The sequence below is a fragment of the Lactuca serriola genome, chromosome 5 (assembly GCF_051521515.1).
Source record: "Lactuca serriola cultivar US96UC23 chromosome 5, Lser_US96UC23_V15, whole genome shotgun sequence".
Taxonomy (NCBI): Eukaryota; Viridiplantae; Streptophyta; class Magnoliopsida; order Asterales; family Asteraceae; genus Lactuca; species Lactuca serriola.
Window position 1 is genome coordinate 172,893,850 of NC_136412.1, and position 14,612 is coordinate 172,908,461.

The 14,612-nt window shown below is 32.6% G+C and overlaps 1 protein-coding gene across 1 annotated transcript; it reads left to right on the forward strand.

The window, feature by feature from the left end:
- The first annotated feature begins 12,291 nt into the window (after positions 1 to 12,291).
- On the forward strand, positions 12,292 to 14,302 carry LOC145051321 (uncharacterized). Its single transcript, XM_078999365.1, has 5 exons — positions 12,292 to 12,601; positions 12,729 to 13,105; positions 13,199 to 13,249; positions 13,378 to 13,459; positions 14,021 to 14,302. The coding sequence occupies exons 2-5, from the start codon at positions 12,777 to 12,779 to the stop codon at positions 14,180 to 14,182; spliced, it is 624 nt and encodes a 207-aa protein (XP_078855491.1). The 5' UTR covers positions 12,292 to 12,601; positions 12,729 to 12,776; the 3' UTR covers positions 14,183 to 14,302.
- Positions 14,303 to 14,612: the final 310 nt, after the last annotated feature.

The following is a 14,612-nucleotide window of genomic DNA, read 5'->3' on the forward strand; positions in this document are numbered from 1 at the left end:
AAATATAATAATAATATATGGAACATGGTCCATGATTAAAATTAAAGGCCGGCCCATTACCCTCTTTGTGATACACAAGTACCATAAACAACAACAAAAAGAAACCCTAGTCGTTCGAGTTTTTTATAAGAAGTTGAGAGAATCATAAGAAAAATCTTTTACATCGGGAAAGAGAAGTCAATGATGGAGTAGCAAAATCAATTTGTGCGACTACAGATGTCAATTTTGGTAAGATCTATTACATGTTTACTTTGATGTTTGTAACGACTCAATCATGTATATAGAGATAGATATATGTATTTTCTAATTTCTCAATCAATACGAATTTGATTACCACTAATTATTTTTAATTTGATATTAAGTGTGATCGGAAACAATATCAAGAAGTTAAACTTGTATTTAAAAAAATAATGCGCTCACAAAAACATGAATGATGGATCAATAGGGATTTGTATAAAATTTGATTACATTATAACTTAGGTTTAGATTATATATAAAGGTTTACTAATTCTATTGTTTTGTTAAATACCACTAGATTAGCAATTAGATGATTAGTTGAGATAAGGAATACTAATTATTATGTTGTGAACAAGATACCTTTACGATACACACAAATAACTGATACTTAGTATGATATTTTGAGATTTAAGTTTTCGTTAACATTTAAGAGTATGTAGGCATTTCATTGATGCCTTGTTTGTTGTAACAAATCAAGGCATATTATGTCCAATTTCATAGTGATGTTATATGTCTTTCACATTTACTTTGTTTGATATTAAAATAAGTAGTGTGGGTTTTATGTGTGGATTGGCTATGAATTTTAGGTCCATACACATTTAAGTAGGAATCACAATGAACATTACTTACTTTATTGAAATATATCAGCATAAAAATTTGCTAATGGGTTTGTAACTAATAACTTATTAGGATAACTTATTAGATACTAACTGGATATTACCTTCTAGTGTACCACTTTAGGATACTAGCTTTTATGTACTTGAAAATGATAAAGTTTCAATTTGGAATGTCTCATGAAATGGTACACAATAACAAAAAGCATAGATTGATAATTTCTCAAAATGATAACAAACAAGAAAATAATAAAATCATTTAATTTAATTCGTAGAACACATAAACATAAAAATCAGTAGATCATTACTTTATTAAAAGGTTAATACTTATTTTAGTTATGCTATGTAGTAATTTTTAGTATGATATATAGATGGAGTATAGAATACCTTCATGAATGAGTATAACCTCTATATCAAACAACACTTTGAGATGGTTGAAAAAAATTTAAATCAAGTTGTGTCATATGGTAGGGAGCAACAAAAGTTGCCTTGTCATAAAATTATTCCCCTGATCATTGCTAAAATGTCTATATAGTCATTACAAGAAAAATGGGCATCAGTATCGAATACCAATTAATCAACCCCAATACTACTTAGAACTGATTTCAATATGTGAAGAACCAAAGGGCTTGTAGTCTAACGGTATCCGGTGTTGTCTTCCCTCTTTGAGGTTGACAGTTCAAGTCCCGTCGTGGACATATGTGGATTTAAGAAGCAGTTTATGAGTAGCTTAGATTTCCCATCTCAAAAAATATGTGAAGTGATTGACCAAGCATATTCGACAATGAAATTCAATATGTTTAGGCCAAATTACATTTGTAGCTTAAAGTTATTTGTGGTTGAATTTATTTCTATGATAGGCTTGTACAATTTTGACAATTCTTATAAAAAAAAATGATCTCTTGCACCATTTTCTTTATTGATTACCTTGATAAGTCGAAGTGGGAAATACTTATCTTATACGAACTTTCATTCTGTTTCAAGGACAATAACATCGTTGTGATGGATCGATACTTATCACATAACTCTTGCATAAATGCACTCTAGAATTCATCAATTAGCACCACCACTAAGTCATTAATTTCCTCCAACTCAAAACTTGTGTGTGTATTCTTTATACAAGTTTACAATAAACTAGGTGGATATCTACATGTTGCATATAATAAAAGTATGTAGTTACACTTTTGGTAAATATATGCTACTAAAAATAATTATGTTATTGACACTCACAGTAAATTGATAATTCTTATACAAAATTGATACATTAAATTGTAACTAATTTGAACGATAAACATCTATTAGAATCATATTAGTTAGTCGCATGTGCCCGCAACTTGCCTATGAATAAATTACTTATATTTCTCAATTTACTGTTAGTTTTATCACTTAAGAAAAAAAGTTATTTGTCATTTTGTTTAATTCGACTATGATGACCACTTAGAATATTAATTATTATTTGTAAGATAATATAAATTTATCTATAACTTTTTGTTATCCTTACCTATTATTAATGGGACAAGAATGATGTCAAAACTTCACAACACTTAGATCTATGCAATATAAATGACAAGCAAGAAGCTTTATACCTCAGATAGGCTCCAAATGATGATATCTTTCCAGATCTACAAGCTGCAGCCACTCCACTCCTTCTTTGACAACTTCCACTTTCTTCTTCTAGTCTCCCCTTTGCAAAATTAAGCTTTTCAAGGCCAAACACACCCAACAATGGAGGTGGAACGGCTATCTAGGGTTTCTGAGGTTAAGAGAGAGCTTATGGAGGCTAGGGTATGAACCAACATGTTCCTGATATAGTGGTTGACCCTAATTTTAGGGTTTTAGAACACTGAGAGTACGCTGGGCATACTCAACCTTGCACCCACGTCTACTTATGCCCTTACGTTGGGCGTACTCGGCGTGTCCCCAAATTTCATATTTGGCCTTCTTTTTCCACTTTTCCCACAAGAAGACCAAAATACCCTTCCTCTTAAATCCCGAGGACTCACAATTAAGTACTCTTAGGAACGGGGCGTTACACCTGTCCATCCGTGTTTTATTAGGGTTATGTAGTATATATAGATTGCGTTCATGACTGCATTAGATACGTCGTCGATTCTATTTATTCTAAATATCTTTTGTAGCCCTAAAACACCTCTATAGTCGAAGTTCTTCATCGAGCTCTTCTGGGGTGTTTTAAGTTTAATCATTAAGCATTGTTTGAGCCATTCTTGTGTCTGTTCTTATTATTTTATTTACGGCTTAGAGTATATCGATCCTACTAAAATTTTAATCCATCAGGGGCAATCACAATGCTCACTTTATCCTTTATGTGGATGACATTCTCTTAACAACCTCTCGTAAAACTTTTAAAATGAGTCTCATCCTTTCTCTAAAATAAGAATTTATATAATGCTCAAATTTTCAAGGTGTTTATTTATTTGATTTATGTTGTAAATATTTCTTTTTAGACCTTAGAGTTCATGGACTTTCTTCATTTTGGGCCTTAAGGGGGGTGTCGTACGTTGGGCGTACCGCCTTATGTACACTGAGCGTACTAGTTGTTTATGGGTGCGGATGCCATGAACGTACGCTTTGCATACTGAAGCGTACGCACAGCTAGCGTACGTGTCCAGACCCAAAACCCCAAATTTTAGGGTAGAGCACTATATAAAGAACGTTATGTCTTAAGGACCAACTTCCCCCTCATCTTTAAGCAGGTCCTACGAAACCCTAATTCGTATATTGTGTGTTCTTGTGCTTGGAAGGACCCGTGAGTGAATTCTTGGTGTTTTGATCCACTTTTCCAAGGAAGTAAAGGTTAAAGCAAGGTGGTGCTTCAAAGGAGAAGGTGTAGATCCAAGTTGGTTTCTTCATTTCAGGATTTTGTAATGTATAAACTCTTGAACTTGCCTTATGAATACTTAGATCTCTTGTGTTGAGTTTGTGGACCTTTTCGGTTCTAAGGATGACGCTTTATTATTCAAGGTCGTTTCCTAAGCTTAGGGATGCCACCCTTGGTGTTATAAAGTAATAAACCACTTAACTTGCAATATTACGGGCTCTAGAGGGTTTCATCATCCAAAGATCTGCATGTTTGTCTTCATGTCTTTTCATATGTGTGTGTATATATATATATATATATGTGTGTGTGTGTGTGTGTGTTTTATGTGTGTGTATGTTTATGTATCCATATGTATGTATGTATGTATGTATGTATGTATGTATGTATGTATGTATGTATGTATGTGTGTATGTATGTATGTATGTGTGTATGTATGTTTGTATGAACATACACATTCATATACATATATGTATATACAAACATGCATGTATATATAAAATCTTATTTTACAAATTTGTATAATATTAAGCTAGGTTAGAGACCTGTGTATTACACGGGTTTGTAAATTAAAAAAATCAAACTACATTGATATAATAAGAAAATTTTAAAATTAAATACTAAAGTATGGTGATATATAGAAAATATTAAAGTTTATAAAACTATAATGGTGAATAAGTATTAAGTATGGCTTTCAATGTAGAACGTTATTGTACTTTAATAAATTAGGCTTTAAAAGTACAATGCTAAAATCGTATAAAATGGAAGTATAATGTTGAAATTTTACTTATTTATTTCCATATAATGTATAATTAATTTTACAAATACATATTTATAAACTTAAGAATAAGAGTATAAAGATGGATTGTGGAAGAAAGATGGGAGGAGAAGCAACTTCAATGCTTGAAATCAAAATCGTGAGTATCTAAAATCATGTGAGTCAAAAGAATAAGAACAATGGTATTTACAGAATAAATTGAATATAGAAAAAAATTGATATCAAATTAATTGGTTCCTAATCATTAAATAGAATGATTATAGGCTATATTAATGGTAAGATATCAATTAAGTGATTTCAATTTCAAAATTAATAGCTAAGTTTCATTTTTTTTTTATGAATTATCAGTTGATATGGATTAAACATGGATTATCTGTATTTTAATTTTGAATGAAGCTAAAATTCTCGTTTTCAAAATTAAAAATGAATATATATTTCTTTTGATGATTTATAGAGTACATTAAATGAAAATGTTTATTAGCTATTTTATTTATTTAATGTCAAACCCTATAAAAAAAGATGTAAATAAGGAAGTAATTTTTGAGATTTAAAATCGATTAACTGATTACCGGTATTTTAATTTGGAATAAAGTTAAAATTTCGGTTTTCAAAATTCAAAATGAATGTACCTTTTCTTGTTGATTTATAGATGATAGTAAATGAAAATGCTAATTAGATAAATTATTTATTTAAAGTCAAAACCTATAAATAAGGCAGTAAATAATGTAGTAAAATATGATTATATTGACTATAAATATGTATGTTACAATTTAAAAAAAAAAAAAAACTAATTCGGATTGATTGCGAGGAAAAATACTTCAAAGGTTTCTTACTTATATTTGATTAAATAGATATAGCTTTATCTAAAAAAATAATCAATAAAAGTCACAAAGTATCGTTCACCATGCCTTGTTGTGGATCTTAACGGTCTACACATATATGTGTGTATCAGGTCCAAAAAATCATTGTCTTTTTCAGAGTTACATATGAATGGTGCTTTTGTCATCCTGCAAAATAAGCATGATTCGCATACATGTCAAATGATTCCAAGATATCATTCGATTGAAGCTTTGTGATATGTTTCTTTTTTATATGGCCAAGACGACGATGCAACATACATGATTTATCCAAAACATTTTCAGAAGAATCAATGTTTATGATTAGATTATTAGATTTACTAACAAAAATGACATTTTCATATGTACCATTGCAAAGGCTAGCTTTAAAGTAAAAATAACCTTTGTTATAAACCAAAATATCACAATTTTCATTATCAAAAGAAAAATGAAAACCATCGTTATACAATGCATAAAAAGAAATAATGTTGCGTGCCATATACGACGAGTAACAACAATTTAATAATCTAAAAGTAACACCACTAATAATCACGAGCTCGTAATCCCCGGTCCTGATAACGGGTGTGTGTTTGTTTCTTATGATTGGGTTGTGCTCCTTATGCTTCAGCTTCCTACTTTCCTTTACTCCTTGCATATTATAGCAAAATGAGTACCACATCATGTATCAAGAACCCAAGAATTAGAAGTTGATGTAGTATGAAATTCAATCATAAATACACCTGAGGCGCTACACTGCTTGACTTTGTTCTTCTTTAGATCCTCCATGTATTTAGGGTGACTACATTTCCAATGTCCATTTGACTGGCAGTAGAAACAAACGCCTCCTTGGTTAACTAGTAAGAGCTATTCCGAAATCGACCTTTCTTTTGAGACCTTGATTGGAGTGTCCAACCAAGGTCTTTCACTTACCTTTAGGATGAGAAGCCTTTTTTTTTCCTTTTAGCAGTACCATGTCCAATGGTCAATCATTAATATACCCAAAATGTGTACTTTCAACTTTGGATGAAATATAAAATGTCAATAATATATGAACCATGGACCATGATTAGAAATTAAAGAGTATTCCCATCAGCCTTTTCACAATGTACAGGTTCCACAAACAATAACAAGAAGAAACCCTAATCACTCTCATTTCATTGTACGCAACCGAGAGAATTAGAAGAAAAATCATTTAGATAGGAAAAGAGAATTCCAGGAAGGAGTAATGTAATCGATTTTCACAACTATGAATGTCAAATTTGGTAAGTTTTATTACATATCTAATTTGAAGTTTGTAATGATTAAAAATAAAAGATATATATAGATGTGCGTATCTTCTAATTTCTCGATCGCTACAACATTGATTACCATAATGATTTTGAATTTGATTTTAAGTGTGAATGGAAACAATATCATGAAATAAAACTTGTGATGAAATAAATTATGCCCTAACAAAAATACGAAAAATGGATTAAAAGGGGTTGTAGAAAATACAATTCCATTATAATGGAAAATTATAAATTCAAATTTAGATAATATAGAAAGTTTTACAAACAGTATTATTTTGTTAGTACTCTTGGAATATCATTTTGATGATGAATCGACCTTACAAACCATTATGCTATGCACAACCTGCTTTTTACCATACAAATAACTAATACTTAACATGATATTTTAATACCTTTTTTTCAATATATAAGAGTATGTGGGCTTTTCAATATTACATTATTTTTTGTATAATGAGTTGAATAAGCTTATAGATAACTTTATAGTGAGGTACATTCATAACCATTTTCAACAAAACCTTTACAATTTTTTTTTTTAAATTGCAAATATAAGTGTTTTGGTTTAGTGTTAGTCTATACTATGAATTTTAGGTCCGTCCACGTTTGATTAGGAATCACCATGATCTTTAATTACTTTTTAAAATATATAAATTTATAAAATTAGTATAGGATTTTTATTAATATGCCATGTGAGTTCATTTGTAACCAGGAACTACTTAATTACTAACCAAATATAACATTATATTTTACCACTTTTAGGGCAAAAAAATATAAAACTATTCACGTTGCTCATAACTAAAATATCTTATATGGTTACAATCATTGTAGTAGAAAGGATGTGTTGTACCTATTCATTTGATGATTACCTTGATACATTGAAGTTAGAAAGATTTATCTTATTGGAACATTCATTTATTTTTTTCAAGCCATATAACATCTTTTCTTTTACTGTAGAATCATTTCACAACTCTAATAATACATGAATTTTATTTTCCTAGGAAGTATAAATATATGTCACAAAGCATTATGAAGAATTGTGTAACAACCCAAAATTTCATATCACTTCTTGTAACTCAAATTGTAATCCAATTCGATCAACCAAACGCTGTTTCCAAATCCATTTCCGATTTCGCCAATTAATTAAGTCATTAACTTGTATTGATCTAAAATGACTTAATGGGTGTCTTAATGCCATTTGAAATCATTCTAACACCCCATAATAGTCGTCGGAATAATTATAGAATCGACCATATCGGGTTACGGCAACTTGGTCGGGTGCGACCAAAAGCCCCGCCTAACGCCGGTATCGGGTAGAATTCCGTCGTGTCCAATTCCCAAGCACTATATAAAGGATTCAAAGCTTCCATTTGAAGCTTTTGGCCATATTTCCTTAATCACTCTCCAACCACTCTCATCATCCATAATCAAAGGTCCAAAAACAAAGATTTAAGGCTCCAAATCAAAGAGGTAACATCCTTAACTTGTTATCTAGCCTCTTTAGCCTTCAAATTGATGTTTAATTTGAGTTTTAGGACATAGAACATGTGTTTACGGCCAAGGATCAAGCTTGGGCCGTAAACACTTAAGAATGGGGTTTTTAAGCCAATTAACCCTTCCAAATCATTGTTGGGACTTAGATACGACTTTGAGGCTTTCAATCTTGGACTTGAAACACTTCAAACATGAATTTTATGGGACAAAAGAGAGTTTATGGCCAAGGCACGTGCTTGGGCCATAAACTCCTCAAACATGGGGAGTAAACACATTTTTACATGTTAGTTTGCCTTGAAACTCAACCAAAAGCCTTGTGGTAAATCCTAGAACCATCTAAAATTAATTTGCGGCCCTTAAACATAACAAAATGCATCATACAAGAGTTTACGGCCATGGAACATATTCTTGGGCCGTAAACTCCTAAATTTGTGTCAAATGATGCCCTTAAATCACCCTAAAGCATGGAAAAATTACTAGAATCACATGTGATTGTTCTAAGTGCTTCAAAACAATTATTCTTGACCATGCGAGAGTTTACGGCCGTAAACTCCAAGTTTACAGCCGTGAACTCCCTTTTAATTAGTATAAGTCCCATTAAATCATTCCAAGGTATTTTAGAAATTCATTCCATAAATCCCCAAGTCCAAATAAGCCATTAAACCCTCAAAATCACACCCACATGAGTTCACGGCCGTGAACTCATGTATGTGGGTGTTATATGGCCGTAAACTCCCTAATATGTTTACTCTTGAGGAGTAAACTCAAATCCCAAGTCCCTAGTGTCATTACACGTCCGAAGATGTCACCCGGGTCACTCCAAACGCTCGTTTTGAGGTATTTAATCTCGTTGGAGTGTAATGTTTCATATAATTAGTGATTGTAAATCTAATTGGATATATATGGACATTATTACATTTTACATAGGGACATCGCGAGTAATCAAGCCCCGAACCAACGTCTAGTGTCCGAAACCGTCGCATTTTCGAGTCTGGTGAGTTCATACCCCTACCCTTTTTCACTGTTTTTTTTTTAACTGTTTTCAGGGGGGGACACAAGCAAAGTAAAAGGGTTTCTTGTACTCAAAACTTATTTTAGTGTGTGTGTTTCACATTTCATATGCTTTTAACACTGATATACACAACTAATAACCGTATGAACATGCAGATTACGTAATATATTATTTGTGAAATGGGTTTTATAAACTGTTATGTTTTATATATTTCACAAATGGTTTTCCACATTTTATCAGTTAAAAGCATGACTTTAGAACTTATGAACATGAAACTTGTACACTGTTTGTCCTCGGTAACACTCCACAGAGATACGCGAGTGGAGGACTATCATATTATTACTAGTAAATTTGTTATTCCTGTATGATTGGAGACACGTCCTCGGCGAACACTCCACAGAGATACGCGAGTGGAGGACTACACCCGTAACCAGAATCTCTGGGATTTAGAGAGTGTGACTTGAGTGTATAGATCTATACGGGGCTGACTACCCCACACCTGGCTGCTAGCTACAGCCGAACCGAAATGGTTCAAGGGTGACGAAAGTCATAAAGTTGTGGACTACTTATTGCCACAGGTTCAGACTATAGTATGGTTATGGAACTCGCAATTAGGATAACAGAGATTTACTTATAGTAATAATGAATAACTTTATACACTTCACAAGATATCCAGGTTTTTGGTATACATCTTTTACATTGATAACTCACATTCAGGAAAGTATGAGACTTTCCTGGGAAACCTTGTACATAACCAGGTCTAACCAGAATACATCTTTTACATCTTTTACAAATGGTAATCAACATTCAGGAAAGCATGGGGCTTTCCTGGGGAAAACATTTACATAACTAGAAAAGTGTAACAAACTAGATAACCTTACATCTTTTACAATTGGTAATATACAATCAGGAAAGTATGGGACTTTCCTGGGGATTCCATTGGTACATAACCGGAACAGAATAACAAAACAAATAACCTAAATGTACATTTTCACAAGGGTAAACATGATTTCAATGTACAACTTTACTTTACATAATGTGAAACAACCAACCAACCTTTTTAAGAAAATGTGGGATTTTCTTGGCGTGTGTTACATTTTCAGAAACAGAAAGGAAACATGAACATTTTCCCAAAACAAAAACCACTTATGAACTCACCAGCGTTATGCTGATTTTCAAACCGCATGTGTTCTCAGGTCAACGTTAGAACATGTACCGAAGATCCTTTTACTCGAAGTCGGAGTGCTCAGAAGACCCGTTTCATTTTGTTTCTATATATATACTATGTATCACAATTGTACAACTTTACTTTTGAAACAATTGTAAAACTTTTTATATGTAATGTAATGGTTGTTCTACTTACTTACTATGTACATTGGATTTGATACTCAACGTGGAGTCAACCCCGTAAATGTTTCCGCCTTCGGTTTTCGGGGTGTGACAAATTGAAACCTATTAAGAAACTTTTACATAAACACACACTTGAATTTATCGACTAGTATCAAGATCAAGGTTATAATTCCATCCCACTCACCAGTTTCCTCCATCTTCCATGACTAGCTTTACAATGAATATGGTAAATAATTTTCTTTTGTATGAGTCCATGACAATCCAAGGATTGTAGTTTCCAAATGGCGCCTTTCGTCTATCGTTTCTTTTTTAGAAAGTATAATTTCCACTCCATTTTTATGGTTATAATTCTTATTATATATCAAATAAATTCTTGTCATAAGCTTTGGAAAATATATTGTGTTAGATCGCTTGGTACTAAAAGTTCACCGTTGATCAAAGGTTGCAAACCATACATTAACTAAGTTGTGATAGTTCTGCTAGAAGAAATTTAAATCTCTAAATCATGACTTATGGATGATTTAACCATTTGTGCTTTATCATCATGTTCTTCATTATTTAAAGTTTGGTCTTAAAAATAGCGTATGTATTTCTAAGATGGAATTTTTTCATGAAATCATGACAAAACAATCTCAAGTATCTATCACATACATAAATGCAGTGTAGGTTTCAGAATTTTGATACGTATTATGGTTATAGTAGCGGCTATTCATCTAGACATAATTTTTTATATATACACATTAAATTATTGTTGCCCCATTTATGGTCAAATTTTAAGAAATTGAAAGATAGCGGTTTCTTTCAATCATGAATCCTTGGGTGATACAACAATGTAACACCACAATATTAATACATAGAACACCCATAAAAGAAAATACTTTCTAGATCCACATATGTCATATAGTGTATAAGGAAAGTCCTTGCCTTTGCTACTAGTACACACATATGTAATAGGGAAATATACAAGCAACCATAAGCTGCAATAAGCTTATTCGGCAATCTAAAATTTTCTACATCATAAAGTCATTATATACGTAACAGTAATACGATCATCATATTGTTAAAGAAACATGTGTAGAATAACAATTTATAACTATACATTTGGGCTTGTCCCCACCATACTTTTGGGTGAACTTACCTTGGGTCACTAGATAATCACACGTTTTAGCTTGCATTTTTGGATCACTATGTAGTGTTGGTAACCCATCTACTTTATATCAGTACCACCAGATCATGAGCGGGCCTCTACCCAAACGAGATACCCATGGATAACTGGGTAGCCTTACTTGAACACCATTTTCAAGATAAAAATCATAATCACATGTAATACTTTCTTTTATTGTTTTTGATGTAGCTTTCACTGCCACCACTTACTTAAAGTCGATAAGTTCCAATCATCCATAATTTATAACACCTGGTCATGATAGGTGGTTTTATAAACGACCATACATCATTCGTTGTGTATGTTCATCCAGATTCTTCTGAAGGTATTTAAACTTAAGATGACACTCGAGATGGAAACAAGTTAAAATCCTTATGCTGTTTCTACTTTCCTGGATTATCCTTGGACCTGCATAGCCCCATGAAGATATCTTCGTCTGCATATTGGAGAAAGGAAAGGTTGGGCCTGGAGTTATGCATGTCAATCCGGTGAAAAAAAAAACATGTCCCTGGACGTGTGAAAGGCTGTAGGTTTATTGGGCTGCAAATTAATGTTTCTTTCCTGCGTTCTATTCCTAAGCAATGCCCACGACCCCAAGATTGGTATCGGTTTGGACAATATCAATAGAAAATGAATGCCCAAAAGATAACAGGCTGCTTCTCTCAAGAGTCAAGACTACAAGCGATATATATAAGATTTCTGGTCATTTACCCTAGGCGTGCCAAACATATCTTCTGCCGCCGTCAGATCACGCACCTGACTGTCTGCTGAAACGCTGCTATCCGATTTTTATTTCTATGTTCCATCTCTGCAGCTCTCCATCGTCTTGTCGATTATAGAACGTTTTACCTTCTGTCGTTGATGATTGCTATTTTTATCGCCGGCTCTCCGTATGTTTACACCCAAGCGCCAAAGAAGAGGAACAAATAAATAGCAATTATAAGTTGGAGATTCTTCTGGAAGATCAAATTAAACTCACCGGATAATCAAGGAAAGAAGGTAAATTGTCATTGATATATCTGATTATATAATCATAAGTCATTTTTGGCATTCAGATTGGTAAAGTCTAGACCTGTAGACCTAATCCAAAATTCTTTTTATGTTGGCTTAAATATGTATATGGCAGTTTCAGCCGTCCAAGCAGGCTGTAACCAGCAACAAGGGGAAGTAGAAAATGATTGATTTACCAGCTAAAGGGACCGATATGTGGGAGTTGCCATTGAGATACCATAGTAAGGGGGTTACTATCGCCTCCCCACCAAGACCCGCAGCTCAAGTCCATGAAAATGCCATGATTTCCAAATCTAAAGATCAATCATCTACGGATGTGAGGACAGAAATCAAAAAACGAAAGAGGAGAAATAAGCAGCAAAATATTGTTGTACTTGAACCTTCTTCTTGGAACAGGATCTGTCCACAAGATGTGGTTGACGCTGGAATGCATCTGAATCCAGCAAAAAAGAAGCATTCTGCTTGGTTCAGTTTAACTCCTTCCTTTGATCAGTGAGCTATAAAGATCCCTTTTAAATTTAATCATATAGCTAATAGTATCTTCACCATCTTATCTTTTTTATTTTCTTATCTTTGATTTTGTAGGAACAGAAAGAACACTCTGCAGCTTCTAGTGGAACCATACTTACAGATAATGTAAGTACATCGGCCTTTTCAGTATAATGTTGTTTAATGTTCATATAATTCACCAGTTCATTAGGAGATAAATTTTTGACATTGGTCATTGTAACTTGCATGTACTGAATAAAAACAAATTATTCTAGCATCGAGGGGAACTGTAATCCAGATGTGTCTATTCTCATGAAGTATATCGCATTGCAACTTAAGCATGTCCGCCAACAGGAGGTATCTTGTGATTTTTCTGATTCAATTAATTGCATATAACTTTGGTTCCATTCATCAAAGAAGTATCGTTCTCTTCTCATGATCTCCACCGAGTGGATTTTAGTTATAGGTTTTTAAACATATATAATTTAGTAAATGTAAACTCCTTTTGAAGTGCTGAGGGGACAAAGTGCATTTCAATGCATCATGCACAAATTGCTATAATGAACAATATTTCATAGGCAGACGGAAATTGTCCCCATGTAAATCTAATAACTAAAAAACATGAAACTGTTAGAGGGTATATTTTGCGTTTCTTATGTGTTTTTGCATAAACATTGAACCATGCAACTCTTAACTACATACAATAACTTGATTTTTGTATGCCTAAAAAACTTCAGTTTTCGTTAGAGTTCAGTTATCCGTTATTTGTTCTTTTTCCATGGAGATTCAACAAATATAGACTTTACTAATAGAACAAGGACGTCATAGTCTCATAGATATTTATTTGTTCTTCTTTTTCATGTTTTTGTATCACAAAAATATTTTCTGTAATGACTTATATTTTAATAATCTGAACAGGTTGGTATCTTCTTGAATGGGAAACTTCTTGCCCCGGAAATGAAGCTACTTGATGTGGTGAAGCAGTGGATGGCTATTGTTGATTCAGAGAGGAAAATAACCAAGATAGGAAGTTCTGCCGAGAACTTTTGTGTGAAGCTGACTTATGCTTCAAGAGAATAGACAAAACTATGCATTTATAATAAAATCCGACAAATGTTTGTTCATTAATTATGCCATTTAACCGATTGACTTTTAAAATTTCTTGGTTAATGTTGATCGAATGAATTAATTAGCTGGTTCCGTAGTGATTATTAGACTTTTAAAACTAATAATGGTTACATTGTTTTTGAGTAACCAACTAGTAATGATCTTTGAAAATAACTTACATCGGAGTTAGGGCTCATTGACGAATTCTAAATTTTTTAGATATGAATTTATAAAAGGTCTGAATTTCTAAAAGTTTGAATTTTGAAGATCTGAATTTTAAAATGTTGTTTAGTTGAAACATCTGAATTGTTGTGTAGAATGATAAAAATGAAAATTCCCTTATTTTTTAAGTATTATTTTTTATAAAATAGCTGACTAAAGTTATTAAATAATTATAACAAAG

Excerpts from the sequence above, each read along its gene's own strand:
- LOC145051321 (XM_078999365.1), top strand. The coding sequence starts at position 12,777 with ATGATTGATTTACCAGCTAAAGGGACCGATATGTGGGAGTTGCCATTG. Across the intron at positions 13,106-13,198 it reads TTAACTCCTTCCTTTGATCA|GAACAGAAAGAACACTCTGC; the intron begins GTGAGCTATAAA and ends TTGATTTTGTAG. Across the intron at positions 13,250-13,377 it reads GAACCATACTTACAGATAAT|CATCGAGGGGAACTGTAATC; the intron begins GTAAGTACATCG and ends AAATTATTCTAG.